Here is an 18905-nt window from a genome sequence, read left to right as displayed (position 1 = left end):
AAACAAAACAGCAGCTCAAAAAAGGACTGCCAGCTCTGTGTCTATGGTCCATCTTGGTTTAACAGAGACTGCCAGCTCTGTCTCTATGGCCTGTCTCAGTTTAACAGAGACTGCCATCTCTGTATCTATGGTCCGTCTCGGTTTAACAGAAAAGCTATTCCGCTGTTACATGTAGCTACCTCAAGTTATATAAACCAGGGCCTTTTTCATCTGAAAGTTTTTAAAACGGTTCACCTTGCTATCTTGTACTCCCTTGGGTAAATTATTGCAGACAGAAAACAAGAAATTTCCAATTAATATATACTAATTCTAGAGTGTGTGCCCTGTGACCAGCATCCTGTGACCAGCACCCATGATGGACTAGCATCCCATCCAGTGTGTCTCCCAGCCCCATGATGGACCAGCATCCCGTCCAGTGTGTCCCCCAGCCCCGTCCCCTGTGTTGGACCGGCATCCCGTCCAGGGTGTCCTTCAGCCCCATGATGGACCGGCATCCCATCCAGGGTGTCCTCCAGCACCCATGATGGACCAGCATCCTGTCCAGTGTGTCCCCCAGCCCCATGATGGACCAGCATCCTGTACAGTGTGTCCCCCAGCCTCATCCCCTTTGTTGGACCGGCATCCCGTCCAGGGTGTCCTTCAGCCCCATGATGGACCGGCATCCCGTCCAGGGTGTCCCCCAGCCCCATGCCCTATGCTGCCTGGGATAGACTCCTTCCCCTCTCAAGACCCTGACCAGGATCAGCAGTTAAAAATGGATGGATAAAGCATAGGGTAACAGTTAATTGATTTTCCAGATAACACCTTATATCCATTACTGAGCTTTAGAGAATTTATGGCACTCATAAATATGCCACTGAAATATGTAAACACAATACGTTTCTAGGGTACATGAGTAATTTAGATGAGAGGCCTCCATACTGGTAACGGCCATGTTATTTTTACTCTAGTGGGAGGGCACTTTCAGTCAGGACAATTCACAGAGAAAAATAGAAGAAAAATAAGACTTTGGCAGATTCTTTTTTTTTGGGGGGGGGGGGGGGGAGCATGTTTCAAATTCCTCTGCTCTGGACATCACGATACAATCTAATCAGCTGATGTAGGTTGTAAACATGGGCTATATTAATGAACCACGAACAAAGAACAGACACAATCTAGATTTTCATTCATTTGTTATTATTTTTATTCAGCCCCTAAGTGAAGGGAACTACTTGTCTGAAATGAAGGTTATGAAAACGCGCTGAAAGACGTGTTGGTCTGTCGCCTCGATGGCAACCTGTTCAGGAGGCAGCTCTTATATACTGGCAGTAAGAGACAAGACTCAGAGCTTCATGACACAAAGTGGACAAGATCTCAAAGCTGCCTTTCGTGAAACTAAAACTATTTCTTAAACAGAAGAATCCGAATCCCCAGATTACAATTATTCAAAAAATTAGGGACCCAAAGTGAGCATATTAAAAATATCATTGAGACTGCCTGAACCATTGTACATATACAAAACACCCCCTTTACCATAAAAACTCATTGTAATATTAGGTCTGCAGCTACTCCAGCTTCATTTTACACACGGAACCATTTTACCTGGGAGATTGCCATATTAATCTGCTATTAAATTACATACAATTTGAAAAGTATTCCATTGCGAGTACAAATATCAGCAATACATTTTTGTTCCAATGTGTAACAATGTTAATAATACTAAAGACCACAAGGTGCATAAAATCACATTTCAGCCCCCGACAAACGATCCAACACTCGCCGTGAGGGTTAGGACCCTGCAGTCACTTAAACACACACCTCGGAACAATGAAATAAATACCTTTGTAAACTCTAAAAATGCCGTGAAACGACTGTGCCATTGTACAGGATCACCATTTAATTAGTTTCCATTTCTTCACTATGGCTTTAACAAAATAAGCAGTTTCGGATAGAATTTAAACAGACATGCTGCAGCTAAACAGGGTCTCGTGAAACTTTACAGTTTGTTTACTACATAATGAATGCCATCCCTTTAAACCGCACATTTTAGCTAAGCAATACTCATGGTGTTAATTGGCACCGAAAAACACCAAGGACTAAATGTTGAGCCAAGTACCGTCATATCAATGTATTTTTTTAAAACTCTTGTGTTATTGTACAAAATGTTTATAATTTTTGTCTCTAATGCCTTTTCCACAGCAGGTGCAGTACAAACCTTACAAAACGCATAACAATTGTTTTCCTTCCTTAACTGTGTGCTGGCGTCTTTGGCAAACATGTCTCCACTTATCCCTCGGTCCTTGTTTCCCGTTTCCCATCCTCGTCATTTCTGCACTCTCGCTCCAGTTTCCTCTCCTGTTTCCCTCCCTTCAATAGCATCCCTAACCCCATACACATCACAGCTATGACATGGATGCAGAAGAAGATTGAGCTCCAGTAGTTGATCGTATCACTGAAGCTCAGCAGAACAAAGCCCATGCACATATAATCATAAGCTCTCATCTTGAGGAACCAGTGAATCCAGTCGAAGATGTTCTGACCCTGTGGACCCAGTTTGGCTCGCACGGTACTCTCGAGAGCAGACTCCGCCCCCATGCAGAGAGGAATGGTGAGGAATGACAGGTAGTAGCCAGCGTGGATCCCGTGCCAGTAAGCGCTGATGAACATGGTCCAGGCAGCCCTAAGAAAGGCATAGAGGCAGCCATTGAGCTTCCACTTAACCATACTAGTCAAGCGGTTTATGCTCGTTTTCTGATACAAAAATCAGAAGGTACAACACATTCGTTTAGGCGATTCTAATACATGTTTACAAATTAGAGGGAATCAGAGAAAATTATCCAGGACAAGGCTAAAGGTCTGAGTTTTTCTAGAAACAAAGAATGCACGCTGCAAACATTAATCATGGCATTTCATATTGACGCCAATGTTAGGCCAAACACGCCCATTAGACGGTGGGGTGAAGTCTTACTTGAGCGTGTAAGCTTTGAAGGGTGCCTTGGCATAGATGTACTGATGCAGCCACCACTGCACAGTCATGTTCCAGTATTTCATGCCGTGCCTGACTTTGACGCAGAAGTCGGTGTTGTAGCAGTCGATGTTCTGGATGGTTCTGAAGTCATAGGTGGCTGAGGCAGGATCGGAGCTGAACAAAGGCAGGCAGGTTTAAACCATTAACGATGTGGAGTTTGAGCTTGTGTGGCTTCGCCATTTTCATTTGGAGGCAAAGAACACTCATATATAGGAATTATCTACTTTTTAATATGCATGCCTTAGTCCATTTATTATGCAGTATTGTGCTATTATGGGCACTTATCAAAAGATTGTAGGGGGCGTGAAACATACAGAAGGAAAAATATTAAGAGAGTGAGTAAGACGATATAATGCAGAGGGAAACCACTATTACACTATTTGTTAAAGGGAAGTAAGTTAATTGGTGGAAAAGCTTAAGGATCCACTTACACCAACAAACAGAAAAATAACTACAGAGCTCTACTGTATATAAACCTGTACTGAACACTGGGCCCGCCTCCTGGTTTGGACTGTGCCCCCTCTGGGTAACAGCCCAGCCCCGAGCTGATACAGCCGGCCTCTGCACCACACCAAGCGGCGTAAAACCTCATCCGGAAGACGAAGAACACTGCCGTCATGTAGAACAACCTGCAGCAGAGAAAGGAACCAATATGGAGGACCGCCCACAACAGGTCACATGTGTCATCGACTGTAAGGCATGACAAGACTCATACTGGGACTAAATGGCAGATCATGGAAACACAGAAAGAATGAAGCCTGGAATAACTCGTACCTAAAGAGGAAATGATGGTCAAGGTACTCCTCTGTCCTTACGTAAGCCAGGGGAAAGTAGTGATTGACAATCAGGAAGAACACTGCATAAAGAGGCACGAATCTCAGGCGCTGGAGGCACGGGACACGACCCGGGAGCTCCCTGGGGCAGGGCTGCTGGAGCCAGTCGACATACGTCTGGTACCGGAAGAAGGGACCTGGAGACATTGGAGTCCGAGAACAATAACAGAAACAAAAGCAGAATGACAGTCAGGACTGGTGAGGAGGGAAACAAGAGAAGACGACTGACGAGGAGGGAAACGAGATAAAAGGAGACCGACGAGGAGGGAGACGTGGGATGGGGACCGACGAGGAGGGAGACGTGGGATGGGGACCGACGAGGAGGGAGACGTGGGATGGGGACCGACGAGGAGGGAAACGAGATAAAAGGAGACCGACGAGGAGGGAGACGTGGGATGGGGACCGACGAGGAGGGAGACGTGGGATGGGGACCGACGAGGAGGGAGACGTGGGATGGGGACCGACGAGGAGGGAAACGAGATAAAAGGAGACCGACGAGGAGGGAGACGTGGGATGGGGACCGACGAGGAGGGAGACGTGGGATGGGGACCGACGAGGAGGGAGACGTGGGATGGGGACCGACGAGGAGGGAGACCGACGAGGAGGGAGACGTGGGATGGGGACCAACGAGGAGGGAGACGTGGGATGGGGACCGACGAGGAGGGAGATGTGGGATGGGGACCGACGAGGAGGGAGACGTGGGATGGGGACCGACGAGGAGGGAGACGAGAAGACAGGAGTCAGAAGGGATGAGGGAACCAGGGAACGAAGACAAGGTGGAAGCCAAAGCCGTACAGGTAGGAAACTAAGATATTATAAATCAATACAGCAGGGAAGAAGAGGCAGAGAAACAAGGAAGACTGAATAGATGAAATTCAAATTACTGAATGACCCTCATTTACTGAATGGGAACCATTAATAACTCAGCACAGCTTGAGTATTTATCCTGTCACAACATGGTCAAAACTTTCCAGTAGTCTGCAGAGCCTGTCAAGATTTCATTTTTTATTATTTTTATTAGTAACATGCATATTGCAGAAATAAACATAATAGCAATTAGCTATACTACATTTTCTGACTTTATTATGGATATCCTCGATCATTATGAACTTTAATAAAGAAAAATACACAATCAAAGAAAATGGAAAAAACAGCACGTCTACCAGCCAGTCCAAGTATAATCATTTATGACACACATGTTCTTCAACGCACGCTTTCTGTACAACCCAGTCATACAGCTTTTCTTCTGTGTTAATTACAAAAGTAATTAGCTTGAAATAACAAACATAGACTGACACAAAACACTTATGGGCAAAAGTGTACAAACCTAGACATGTGATTTTCTAAGGGTGAAATGTAGAATGAACCAGACAAAGTTATGAAAAATATGAAGGAACGCTCACCTGTGAATAGGCCAATATAGCAATAGCTATAAGACACTGTGTCATAGAGAGAAGGCTCCTGTGTCAGTCCACAAATCAGGGGAGACTTGGAGAATGATGTCACATCCTCCTTCTTTGCCAGGTGATATTGTTGAACTTCATTGGCTAAACTGACCATCTGCATAATGACACAGACCAAAGTTACACTCAGCATTCTGCCTAATCTTTTTCTGCAGCATGCAGTGCGGAAGACAATCAGGACGCAATCTCTGTAATAACAGCGATCATCCAAGAGAGGGCAGGATCACCTCTGCTTTGATAAAGGTCCTAATTAGGAGTATCAGGACAATGGCTGACCCATTTCACAAATAGAAGACGGCCTCTATGGCCATCACCGTCAGCTGCTGGAGGGGCTCCGCTGCACAGCAAAAAACACAAAACACTGTACAAATTCCAACTTACCTTCAGAGTAAGAAGAAGCTGAATTGCGTTGGCGAATGGCGTTGGAGATGGCAAACCGAACAAGTACGACAGACGGAAAAACAGGAGATAGAGAAAGGTCCATCCCAAAGAAAGAGACGGTGCAGCTCTGAGGGGGTGAGAGAGAAAATCAGAAACTTATTATGCGCCATGACACGCATGTACGCCACGTATATACAAAATGCGGGTGGTCATTACTCCTGTAATTATTACCTCCAGTCATACTTTATGATCATCCATGTTCCCAGCACAGTGACGAGAGAGTGCAGAGTGTGAATCTGGCAGGTCGCTATGGTAACGGACAGCCCTAGGAGCAGAGCTGACCATTGCTTGGCCGATGGACCTTTTAGGAGTGCGATGGCGTAATTGTTAGGAACGGAGGTTAAACATAATTTCCTAATAATGATTATACAAAGAAAGCCATAAGCTGTTTGTAACGACTGAGAAACACTCACTCAAGTAACGGAAGAGGAATCCAACAGGTATGGAAGCAGCAAGAATTGCGAGATAGACGAGTTCATCTGGAGACATGCCTCTTTTTCCACACAGACAGAGAACAACAGTGACTGTTTATATTAATATCTAGGACAGCTGAGATATTTCTTAGAGAGCACTACTGTACGAAGGTTATTCATTTGGTGGGGGGGGCACTTATCCGTAAAACCGTGCTATGTTTTTGAAAAAGGTAAAGCTAGAAACAAATATCCCTGATTTACTTATCATTACTACCCGCTGGTTCCAGATTTAACCCATTTTCCACTACAGCTGCGCTATTTTTAGGGGGTTAGCGGGAAACTCAACTGTATCTTTCAATTTTCGCATTTTTATTTTGCTTTGCAGTGTATTACCAGATTGTTGAAGATATACCACTTCTCCAGGGCTGCAATGCTTCTTGCGCAGTTACATGCCAAGCCCCAATAATTGCAGACAACTAGGGGAACTGCTTTACGATGACAGCTGATCGGCAGGCTATTTGAACACGTTATATCACCATTAGACACGTCTTAAGACTTGAGATCTAAAACCTGTTAATTATTTTATTCAACCTGACACCGGAAAAGGTTGCCACATAGTCGGAGGATGATGAATCAGTCATGTTCGCGTAAGCAAATGGATATTTGCGTGCAGGAACACGCGTTGCTCCGTGTAATACAGGGCACATATAGAATTATTTGCAGCTCAGAACAGACCAATCTCCCATAACTTTACCAAAACATCAAGATTAACAGCTTACGGCATTAATTCACATTTCATAATTCTGAATATGAGGCTCAACATATGCAGCCATCGTACACGGCAGTCAGATCTACCACAAATACTAGCGATTGTTACACAACAGACCAAATCAGTGCTATTTATTAGACCGATACTGGATAAGGAGACGACGTTACCAATTTAAACGATACTCACGTTACAAAAACGCCTGCACACAGCCCCGGACCCTGCGCCTGTCACCACCCGCCCAAACGAATTGGTTTCCTGCTTCTTAACAGGGCAGTGTTTTCTAACTTGCGCTGCCCGGGTCGCTCCGCCCCTGCGAGACACACGCCGCTCCTTCCCCCACTCCCACGCACGTTTTTCGGCCTCGATCGGCATCTCCACTTCGGTGTCTGGCGCTCAATTCCCCGGAGATCCCTGCCAGGATTTCGGTGACACTGTAGCGCTTCTTGCTGACAAATTGTATTTGATTAGAAAACATAAATATTTAAGTGTTGCATGTGGTGTAGAATGCACTAGTTACGGAAATGCATTTAATATTCGCCAAGGGAAACGTTAAGAGGCGAGTGGATATTTTTAATGGCCCAGATGATATTATGATGACGATTATGCAAAATGTCCCGTTTTTACTGGTGGTATCTTCATATTTTTATGTTAATTAAACCAACGAAGCAACAAAGGCACGATTCCACTCGCACTGAAACTACTTCATAACTCCGTGTTTTTGGTTAAGTTACGTAACCGTGTTACGAACAAGAGGCATTGCTACACAAGAAATTGGTTCCTGATCTCTACCGCAGTAAAATTGTGCCGCAATATTTTACCGAGTACAGTGGATAAAAATATGTATAGGGTTCACGTAGTGTATATTTCAGTAGATAAGACGAACATTATTATTTGGTAACTTTATAAAATAATTTCTGAAATTTTAATTTAATTTTTTTTTAGATCTCGGTGCAACCGTGTTTTTTTTTAAGTAATGTGCATTTGTAATTGACTGTTTTGTTACAAAATTATTAAATGTAACTAGTGAATCAGTGGGTAGCATCAGTGGTGTGTGTGTGTGTGTGGAGCTTGCATGTCCACCCTGTGCTATGTAGGTTTCCTCTACATCAGGGGTGTCAAACTCCAGTCCTGGGGGGCCGGAGCCCTTTGTAGCTCTTTCCCTGTTCCACCACAAATGATTCAGCTCAAGAGCTGTGTGGTAATTAGCACAAGGAGTTGAATCAGGTGTGTTAAATGAGGGTGAACCAAAAACTGTGTAGGGCTCCGACCCCCCAGGACTGGAGTTTCAGACCCCTGCTCTACATGCTTTAGTTAACCCCCTGCAGCCCAAATGCGTGCAGTTATATGACTTTCTGTCTCTGAATTCCCCATGAGTGTGTGTTTGTGCTTGGAATCCTGTCCAGGGTGTTCCCCGGCCTCATGCCCTATGCTGCCTGGGACAGGGTCCAGACCCCCCCTTGTCCTTGATCAAGATAAGTGGCTGGAAGATGGACAGGTTTCTGTAAGGAACATTTACATCATCAGCTTGATTAGATTATTTCAGTCAACAAACAACAAAGTGCTGTGTGAAAACTCCTGCTAGATATTGTACGAAATAAAATCAGACTGACCGCCAGGCTAAATCTAGGCTAATCTCTTAAAAAGCATTGCCTCTTTCGCAATCAATCAAATAATCTATCTATCATATTATGATCAAGAAAGAGAGCAACTGCGGCTGAGCAATCATAGGCAAGATTCAGCCATTGGAGGAGAACGACCGACTGCAGGCTGAGTGACTGCTGGCTTCACTGGACCATGTCAACCTGGTCATTTCATTGACTAAATATTTAGTGCTGATTCCTCCCTACAATTTCTACCCCTTGGTATGTGCCTGGGCACCATTTTCCATTTGCAATTTTTGGTAATAAGTCACAAAATCCTGTGTGAAATGACTTCAATTTTGCCTTGATCCAGAAGAACATCTAATGGCCTCTAGAACATCTAAGCACCATCATCCAATTAATCTCTTTCTCTCAGGTTTTCTCTATGCACTTGCTGGCCACTTTATTAGGTATACCTTGGCAGGTACCAGGTTAAACCCCCTTTTGTTTTCAGAACTGCCCCAATTCTTCATGGCATAGATTGAACAAGGTGAAACATTCCTCAGAGACTTTGGTCCATGTTGCCATGATAGCATCAGGCAGTCGCTGCAGATATTTCTGCTGCACTTTCATGATGCTAATGTCCTTTTCCACCACATCCCATAGCAGCTCAATTGGATTGAGATCTGGTGACTGTATAGGCCATTTGAGTACAGTGAACTCATTGCCATGTTCAAGGAACCAGTCGGAGATGATATTTATAGTGTTTTATGACATGGGGCATTATCCTTCTGGAAGTAGCCTTTAGAAGCTGGGTACACTGTGGTCAAAAAGTGATGGAGATGGTCAGCAACAATACTCAGGTAGGCTGTGGCATTTAAGTGGTGCTCAGTTGGTGCTAAGGGGCCCAAAGTGTGCCAAGCAAACATCCTCCACACCACACCCAGCCTGAATTGTTGGTACAAGGCAGGATAGAGCCAAGCTTTCATGTTATTTATGCCGAATTATGACCCTACATCTGAATGTCGCAGCAGAAATCAAGACTCATCTGACCAGGCAACGTTTTTCCAATCTTCGTTTGTCCACTTATGCCCACTATAGCCTCAGTTTTCTGTTTTTAGCTGACAGGAGTGGCATCCGGTGTGGTCTTCTGCTGCTGTAGCCCATCTGCTTCAGGATTTAACGTGTTGTGCGTTCAAAGATGCTCTCCTGCATACCTTGGTTTTAACAAGTGGTTATTTGAGTTACCCTTGCCTTTCTAACAGCTTGAACCAGTCTGGCCATTCTTCTCTGACGCTTGCCATCAACACGCCATTTTCGCCTAGAGAATTGCCACTCACTGGATGTTTTTATTTTTCAGCCCATCCTCTGTAAATCTTAGAGATGGTTGTATTGTGTGCGAAAATCCAGATAGATCTGCAGTTTCTAAAATACTCACACCAGCCCATCTGGCACCAACAACCATGCCACACTGAGTCACTTACATCACCTTTCCTCCCGATTCTGGTGTTTGATGTGAACACTAACTGAAGCTCTTGACCTGTATCTGCATGATTCTATACACTGTGTTGCTGACATATGATTGGCTGATCAGATATTTGCTCCAATGAGCCTGCTGAACAGGTGTACCTAATAAAGTGGCCAGACACCAATCTATACTTCCCCTTTTACAAACTCAGAACACCCATTCAGGTCAGCTCCCACCCGCAGGATCATCATAAAGACAAACACGTTATGTTATCATGATAGCTCAGCTTTTATTAACTGCCTTGAAGTAGTCTTTCTTAAAGCAAAATACTATCTACAACAAAAGACCTCAAAGATTGCAAATAAAACAATGTGTCAAAATGCAAAGATCAAACATAAAATGTGTAAATGCATCAATCCAAAGGAAACATTTTTAAAATGACAGGCCCAGGAACTGTTTCTTAGAAGTGCAGCCCTGTTTCTCTGTCAGAGCTCTGGAGGCAGAGTCAGCACTGTAGACTCAGGGCATCAGCGCAGGCGTCTGCACAGCACTTCACCAGCACAGACTCTCTCATGCAAACTGCACTCGTCTCTCTTTTTAAAGCCAAGCCTGGTTGGAAACCCAGACAGTGAGGTGTTTCACCCTCAACAAGCAATCAGCACTCAAAACACGCTTGGTTATAAATTAGGGAGAATTTGCTTAGATTAGTGGTCGCAAACTGGGTGATTGTCGATCTCAAAGACATGTCTAGTCGAATGCAACAACTAGACCATTACCTTCATGCATAAGCCACCCCTATCACTCCCCATCGGCAAAATATACTCATTACTCATTTGTAAAAATAGCTCTCACTGTAAAAAAAAAAAGACAAAATGATGGAGACCACTGACTTAGATGTTATGGGTTTGGACTACAGTTCTACCCCACACACAAAATCCTGTCAATATTCAGTTAACAAGTTACAATAAGTTAAAAACATTTTAAATGAATGAAGCACATTTTTCTATAAAAATATTTCAGCAATTTTTTTCCACAAATATACCCATTTAAATCTAGTAGTAAACTATGACAGTTTGTTTTTCCCCACATCACTATTGTACTGCAAAGTTTATATCATAAATATACCTTGACTGTATTCTTGAAAATGGACTATTAAAAATGTGGTAAGTTAGACTGCACCAGGTAAGCAATCTGTTTTTAAATATTTCCTGCAATTTTATGAAACATGTTCATTGCAGACCAGGAAGTAGATGTACACTCACCTAAAGGATTATTAGGAACACCTCTTCAATTTCTCATTAATGCAATTATCTAATCAACCAATCACATGGCAGTTGCTTCAGTGCATTTAGGGGTGTGGTCCTGGTCAAGACAATCTCCTGAACTCCAAACTGAATGTCAGAATGGGAAAGAAAGGTGATTTAAGCAATTTTGAGCGTGGCATGGTTGTTGGTGCCAGACGGGCCGGTCTGAGTATTTCACAATCTGCTCAGTTACTGGGATTTTCACGCACAACCATTTCTAGGGTTTACAAAGAATGGTGTGCAAAGGGAAAAACATCCAGTATGTGGCAGTCCTGTGGGCAAAAATGCCTTGTTGAAGCTAGAGGTCAGAGGAGAATGGGCCGACTGATTCAAGCTGATAGAAGAGCAACTTTGACTGAAATAACCACTCGTTACAACCAAAGTATGCAGCAAAGCATTTGTGAAGCCACAACACGCACAACCTTGAGGCGGATGGGCTACAACAGCAGAAGACCCCACCGGGTACCACTCATCTCCACTACAAATAGGAAAAAGAGGCTACAATTTGCACAAGCTCACCAAAATTGGACAGTTGAAGACTGGAAAAATGTTGCCTGGTCTGATGAGTCTCGATTTCTGTTGAGACATTCAAATGGTAGAGTCAGAATTTGGCGTAGACAGAATGAGAACATGGATCCATCATGCCTTGTTACCACTGTGCAGGCTGGTGGTGGTGGTGTAATGGTGTGGGGGATGTTTTCTTGGCACACTTTAGGCCCCTTAGTGCCAATTGGGCATCGTTTAAATGCCACGGCCTACCTGAGCATTGTTTCTGACCATGTCCATCCCTTTATGACCACCATGTACCCATCCTCTGATGGCTACTTCCAGCAGGATAATGCACCATGTCACAAAGCTCGAATCATTTCAAATTGGTTTCTTGAACATGACAATGAGTTCACTGTACTAGAATGGCCCCCACAGTCACCAGATCTCAACCCAATAGAGCATCTTTGGGATGTGGTGGAACGGGAGCTTCGTGCCCTGGATGTGCATCCCACAAATCTCCATCAACTGCAAGATGCTATCCTATCAATATGGGCCAACATTTCTAAAGAATGCTTTTAGCACCTTGTTGAATCAATGCCACGTAGAATTAAGGCAGTTCTGAAGGCGAAAGGGGGTCAAACACCGTATTAGTATGGTGTTCCTAATAATCCTTTAGGTGAGTGTATGTATTGCATTATTTGATTAAACATAAAGCATGAATGAAATCAAATTCAGTATCAAACATAAATCCATTTTCTTTTTCAAGTTTATGAAGAATCTTATCAAATTAAACAAAGTATATCAGTCATTAACATATTTATATTACTGTTAGCGATAAATTAAATGCTTTTACTTCCTCTTTTAGGTCTCGCCACTAGCCGTCTAACTGATGCCCTCTAGCATTAAGCATTCACTCTAAAAATAAGGCAATAATTTTAGCACATTATCAGCTCTGAAGATGCTCTTTAATATTAAATGATTTCAGACAATGGATGTGTTCCAGAGAAGATGAAGGTGACTTTACCTGGAACCACTTAAAAAACAACAATGGGAACAACAATGGCAACAAAACCTCCGGACGGCTCAGGTGGCCAGGCTGTGGCGCATTTTCTGTCGGGTATGGACGAGCAGATGCCGCTTGAAGTTGGAGCCATGGTTGAAGCCCCAGCCGCACTCCCAACAGCGGAAAGGCTTGCTGTCCTCATGGGTCTTGCGGTGCTCCTTCAGGTGCTGGATCTGTCGAAAGCGCTTCCCGCAGAGGCTGCAATGGTGCGGCTTCTCCCCGGTGTGGATCAGGTGGTGCTTCTTGAGGTTAGACAGGTGGTTGAAGGTCTTCGGGCAGGAGGTGCATCGGTGCGGCCGCTCGCCCGTGTGCACACGCTGGTGCTCTTCTAACACCTGCTGCGAGGAGAATAGCCTGCAGCAGATCTTGCAGCTGAATGGCGCCTCACCTGTATGGATCTTCTGGTGCTTCTTCAAGTTCTTTAGCCAGAGGTAACTTTTTCCACAATCACCACAAATGTAAGGCTTCGGCCTTGTGGAACCAGCAGATTCTACCGCAGCAGACAGCTGCTGGCTGGTTGCAACCTCCTCCTTCACCTCAATGACTCTGAGATCCATAGCAGCACTGGCATTGTCCAGGTCGCTGTCCTCATTCTTCCTCAGTGTGGGGTTAGTCACCAGAGATTCAGGGCCAGAGATCAAATCAGGCTCTGTGTTGGATTTTGGGGACATAAATTCATTAAGTTCCACAATGATAAAGAAACCCATACCCCTGAATTTCACATTTCCAAATAGGCTACACGTGTATCACTTATTATTTACATAATCTCACAGAAAAGCTTGGCTGGATGTAATTTGCTTAAAACTATATAATACATTACTGCTATAAATGATTGTCATTGATATTGCCACTTCCATGACGTTTTAAGTTGGAGAAGAGATACCTGTTTACTAGTTAAATTTTAAACATCATTGTTATATACGGAATATATTTAGTTAAACCTGAGAATGTACTACCTGATTCGGCCGTGTCTACACTGCAGTCTGCTTCTAGAGTCAGATCCTGTTTAAGGTTTTCCAACCGTTCTGTAAAGTCATGCCGTGTAACTTGGTCCCAGTTATGACTGAACGCCAGCGAGCCATGACCGAGGTACAAATGACTTGCACCCCCATGTGTGACACGATGCGTGCCCGGCCGCGACGTGCATGAGCGATTACTTTCATCCAGGTCACAGGGTTTCGCCACGCCGTCGTGCCGGCGGTACCTCTGCCTGAACCTCGCCTGCTCCTGCAGCTCCCGCCTGGCCGACTCCAGCTGGGCTCGCAGCTCCTCGTTCTCGCAGTCCTTCCTGGCCACGGCCGCTCGCAGCTCGGCCACATCTTTTCCGATCAGCCTCTGGATCTCAGAGAGCACCGAGCACACTGCAGAACGCAAGGCTTCCTCGACCACCGAGGACAAATCGAGTGACACGGACAGACTTGCCTCCATATCGGTCATCATATCGGAAACTTAGCCTTCTAAATATGCATGTAGTTAAAAACCTGTATTATATTGACGAGTTCTTATTCTACACCCTTCTGTCTAAATACAAACTCCCAATTCCGGCTTCAGTTGATCCACCTTTAACACGGAAGACAGCTAATTTCCGCCTCGTTAAAACTCACAACCCGATGACCCGCCAAAGCTTGGAAAACCATTACTGCGGAAACCCTCTGTGATACAAGTGCACAGTATTTATTAGGTTTTGTACACAAGATGTTTCGTAATTACACTCGGAAACGCAAAGACAATAAAACTAAACCTGTCAGGTGTCTAAAGGAGAACCGCGTCGCTGCATATTTACGTCACCGAACCGCCGCTTCCGGTCACCAGCAGCAGCTACTGGCCATCGATTTTTTTTTTTTTTTAAACAAAGGCTTGTGAGTTTCGCAATGCGACTTCGCAGTTTACCAGTTCATCTTCACACAGTGCTATAGGCATGAAATTCAATTTGGGTCAGTTGCGTACGAACCCGTTTCAGAGCCACGTAGTTGAAATGCGATCTTACTTACGCTACAATGCTAAACAAAGAATCCAAACAGCTGGTAGCCAACTTAGATTCTAACAGCGCTGTAAAAGTCAAACGTAAACAAGGCACCACAGGAAAAAATTCTCCTATACAAACGTCAGATGTTATGCTAATGCCTTCTAGGTACTACAGAACCACACTTACAATGCTTATATAATCAGATGACAAATGGACAATCACCCATCTGCATGATAGGCTGGTTGAGCAATACATGAAATTGACACATTAACACCACAGGAGCAAAAACTAAGAAATTTGTGTTAAACATCCCATTGAATAGCATTACAAATATGTGGTTCAGACCTCAGGAAAATAAAAAGGCAAGGACAGTTCAGGTTTCCAGATTTTTTATTGAAAAGATTGCAGGAGTACGGCAGACAAATTCCTCAGGCTTAATCTTCCTCTTCATCATCGGCGCCTCCAGCACCGCCCTGGCCCTTCTTGGCGTTCTTCCTCTTCACACGGCCGGGTCTTCCACCGCCATAAGGAGACCTCAGTGAGAAGTCAATGTGCTTCTGGCTATCCAGGCGCACAACAAAAGATGGGATATTCACCACCTGCTTGCGGACACTGGAGGAAAAACAACAAGGCTAAGTTTACATTAGTACTCCAACCAGATCCAACACAGCCACATTGCAAAATGTGCAACTCAGGCCTCATTCACGAGGAATTCTTGACACCCCTGACAGTCTGATTAAAACATTAAATCATCGGCCTGAGAAAATAATTCAAATTCCAACCAGTAGAACTACAGAGAGCCCGTACATATACCAAGATGTCAGGTCAATGTGATCTACATTACCTGCCAAATCTTCAACAGGAAGTAAAAACTTCATCCCGACTGACAGGATTGGATCAACCAGTCTCTTACAAGGTATACGGTTTGTCACCGAATTGACCTTGCTGAATTTAAAGCGCTCAGGTGGAACCGAAACAGCTGGACCCACGGTGAAGAGGGAAGGAAAGCTTCAATATCCTCAGGTCTTTGCAAAGTCATTTCATATGCTAAAGGAAAAGCCTTTCAGGCCATCTGACCGTCACCCCGACTCACTCACCGGATGTGCCTTTGACGGATGAGCACTCTGGCATGATGGATGCTCTTAGCCAGGCCCAGCTTGAAGACCTGGGTTTGCAACCTCCGCTCCAAGAAGTCCTCAACTTTCAGGCCGAGGATATAATCGAGCTTCATCTTGCCCTCATCCAGCACACCTATCCGAACCAGACGCCTCAGGAGAGCATTACCTTAATGGGAAACAGAACTACATTTAACCAATGAGAAGTAGCTGAACCTTACTACTCTCATCTAATTGGACAAAAGAATTAAACACCAAAACCAAGCTGGAATTAACCCAGTAGCAAAAGCAATAATATCAAACAGAACACAAGCTACTCAATACCAATGTGCAGTACATAGAAATGCAAGCCTGAATACACATTCGCTCATGAACACTTAGTATAAGATATGCAACACATTTTCTGCACAAATAAATTAAAGATCATGATAATTACCTTCAAATAGTCGCTTGGGATCCTTTTCATCCAGGGTGAGCAGTTCTCTAGCAGCCTTGCGGATTTTGGCCAGAGTGAACTTCACACGCCAGACCTCTCTCTTGTTTCTAAGGCCATACTCCCCTGAAAAATTGTTCAGAATTGGTCACATTGTACAGATCCAGAGTCAGTAATCACCAAGCCTGACTGCAAATGCAGATCTATACCGATGAGTTTCAGCTCCTGGTCAAGCCGGGACTTCTCAAAGGGGCGGCGGGGGGTGACGTAGGTCTTACTACAGACCCAGCTTCTGGCAACCGGCATGGTCGGTCAAAAGGTGCCTGGAAAATAGAAGATTCACCATTAGATGTATATTTGAAAAGGCACACACATAACTTAAGTCCAGAAAGTTAAAAATCCAGACCAAGATTCTATTTCAACGAACTAGTTGAATTCAAAGAATCAGAACTCAAGAAACTCAAAATCATGTTCTGGATTTTACCTTCTGGACCTGAACTACCCTCCACAGTGTTTGCATTTAAAACAGGCCCGGGGCGCGGAAATGAGCGGCGTTAAGTACAGTTACTAAATATTTTAACATATTTTCAAGATCTTAAGCATTTCGGTAACGTCATTAGTATACTAATCTGAATCAATCCGGTATAAAGTTAACTTTCCTCACCAAAGTGAATGGGCTAAATCATACCACTGGCCTTGGCTCTGCAAATAGTGCAGACAATTCACTAAAACTAAGCAAGATGGCGACGCCATGGCGACAGAAAATGTGATTATTACTACACGTATTATTATAGAGTAACGCGGTCTGGACTAATATTGTACATCATAAAGCACGAAAAACATTAATCTAAAACCAATTCAGTTGATACATATATCAGGCATTAAATCGGATCCACTCGAGCGTTAGCATTAGCAAGCAACCACGTTGCTACTTAAACATCTTAATCTTAAACATTAAGTTTTTCACTTGATACAGTGTTCATTAAACCGACGCGGTTTTAAAAATAGGTACTAAAGTAATTTACATGCACTTAAAAATGAAAAGGGCAGAGGGAAATACTGAAATGTTTCACTAGCAGAAAATAATACCTGACACTCTCAGGCTCGTCCAGTAAAGAGAACGCATGGTGGCGAGTCATGATCTTTTATAGATCGCCGAAGAACTTCATTTACCGTGAGCCTTTAGTGTACCATCCCTCTTTATTTGCCCGGATGCAAGAGAACTTGGAATTTGTAGTTTTTAGTAGATTTAAATCTTTATTCCGCAAAAATGTTCACAGGTCGTTAGTGAATGTGTTCATTCATTTTAAATAATTGCTTGTATAAGTAATATTATAATAATGCATATACTGTAGAAAGCATAGGGCTCAGTACATTTATTCATTTAGGAAATACTTTTATCCAAAGTTACATGCACTGGGTCAGCCATTCCCTGGAGTAATTAAGGACTCAAAAAACCCTGCTTTATGGTGACATCATGCAGCCAATCCCAGGACTTGAGGCAACCTTCTGATGATGGGCACAAGATCCTAACCCACAGAGTCACACACCATCCCATATGAACATACTCCACACCTACTAACATATGAGCATCTCATTGTTGTACTTCCCAAGAAAAGCTTTGGAAGAAAAGCCCTGAAGAAAAATATGATTTGTTTTCAGATGCTATAGTTCCATCTGTAAGGAGCATGTATTTCAATAACGCTTATCTAATCTAAAACCAGTTTTGCAGCAATTTCAATGCACATCTTGAGGAACTGTTCAGCAAGAATGGTAAATTTTATATAATACATTGGTTCCAAATCATGGGACATTGCCAGAATATAAGAATCAAAAAGCCTGCCTAACATAAACACTTATTCTCTGTGTAGTTGCAGTGTGTGTGTGTGTGGGGGGGGGGGCAGACTTTACAAATATGGGGCTGTGGATTAGCTTCAGGCAGCATAGCTCACAAGGCAGAGAACACCCTGGATGGGACAACAGTTATGAACAACGGATAAGCCAGCAAGCAAACCTTTCTTTGTCTCCCCCTACTGGTGTTCTTTTATATTTCAGTTCGATCAACGAAGTCAACAGTCATCAGTAGTTGTTTTTTGAAAATTACATATTTATTTGTTTGTTTGGTGGTTAATTAATTAATAGGTTAGTTAGTCAGTTAGTTAGTTTATTGATTTATTGATTAATTGATTAACTAATTAATTTAATGTATATGTTCAGCAGACACCTTTATCTGAAGTGACTTACAAGGGAGGCAGATTGTACTTAACTAGTACACTGCAGTGAAGGAACCAAGTTAGACATAAGTACAGATGGGCTACAGCAGGTACACCTCCAATGAATGGCCAGTAAAAAGTGCAAATGGAGCAAGAGCTGTACAATATGCCAGAACCATAACAATAAACCGTAAAGGGGGTGATTCAGTCAAAGACAAGTGCAAAAAGAACATGCAGTATATTCAATGGAACACCTAAGGGATGACAGGTCACTGGTTGGGGGGGACTAGATCGGGTGTGACCAAAACAAAGCTTTTATCATGCAAGACCACACACTTACAGGAGAAG

General features: G+C 43.6%; 3 protein-coding genes across 5 annotated transcripts; all 3 read right to left on the bottom strand.

Annotated features, from left to right (window-relative positions):
• Nucleotides 1-1159: 1159 nt before the first annotated feature.
• On the bottom strand, nt 1160-7258 carry mboat7 (membrane bound O-acyltransferase domain containing 7). The gene is made up of 9 exons (XM_023830134.2): nt 7113-7258; nt 6158-6237; nt 5916-6045; nt 5685-5811; nt 5244-5400; nt 3782-3977; nt 3484-3636; nt 2948-3121; nt 1160-2659 (listed from the first exon to the last, which is right to left on the bottom strand). Exons 2-9 carry the CDS (start codon nt 6231-6233, stop codon nt 2266-2268), a joined length of 1407 nt encoding a protein of 468 aa, XP_023685902.1. The 5' UTR covers nt 6234-6237; nt 7113-7258; the 3' UTR covers nt 1160-2265.
• Nucleotides 7259-10238: 2980 nt separating this feature from the next.
• LOC111853358 (uncharacterized) lies at nt 10239-15025 on the bottom strand. Of its 3 annotated transcripts, none has more exons than XM_023830144.2 (2): nt 13787-15025; nt 10239-13479 (listed from the first exon to the last, which is right to left on the bottom strand). In XM_023830144.2, exons 1-2 carry the CDS (start codon nt 14268-14270, stop codon nt 12851-12853), a joined length of 1113 nt encoding a protein of 370 aa, XP_023685912.1. In that variant the 5' UTR covers nt 14271-15025; the 3' UTR covers nt 10239-12850. The 3 variants fall into 3 exon arrangements, with proteins under 3 accessions (XP_023685912.1, XP_023685913.1, XP_023685914.1); XM_023830145.2 differs by having other exon boundaries at nt 13988-15025; XM_023830146.2 differs by having other exon boundaries at nt 14035-15025.
• Nucleotides 15026-15168: 143 nt separating this feature from the next.
• Nucleotides 15169-17530, bottom strand: rps9 (ribosomal protein S9). Its single transcript, XM_023830163.1, has 5 exons — nt 17434-17530; nt 16554-16667; nt 16348-16470; nt 15894-16080; nt 15169-15408 (listed from the first exon to the last, which is right to left on the bottom strand). The coding sequence occupies exons 2-5, from the start codon at nt 16648-16650 to the stop codon at nt 15231-15233; spliced, it is 585 nt and encodes a 194-aa protein (XP_023685931.1). The 5' UTR covers nt 16651-16667; nt 17434-17530; the 3' UTR covers nt 15169-15230.
• Nucleotides 17531-18905: the final 1375 nt, after the last annotated feature.

The sequence above is a fragment of the Paramormyrops kingsleyae genome, chromosome 9 (assembly GCF_048594095.1).
Source record: "Paramormyrops kingsleyae isolate MSU_618 chromosome 9, PKINGS_0.4, whole genome shotgun sequence".
NCBI classification, from domain to species: Eukaryota; Metazoa; Chordata; class Actinopteri; order Osteoglossiformes; family Mormyridae; genus Paramormyrops; species Paramormyrops kingsleyae.
Note: the sequence above shows the minus strand (reverse complement) of the source record. Positions and strands in the feature narration are given on the sequence as shown.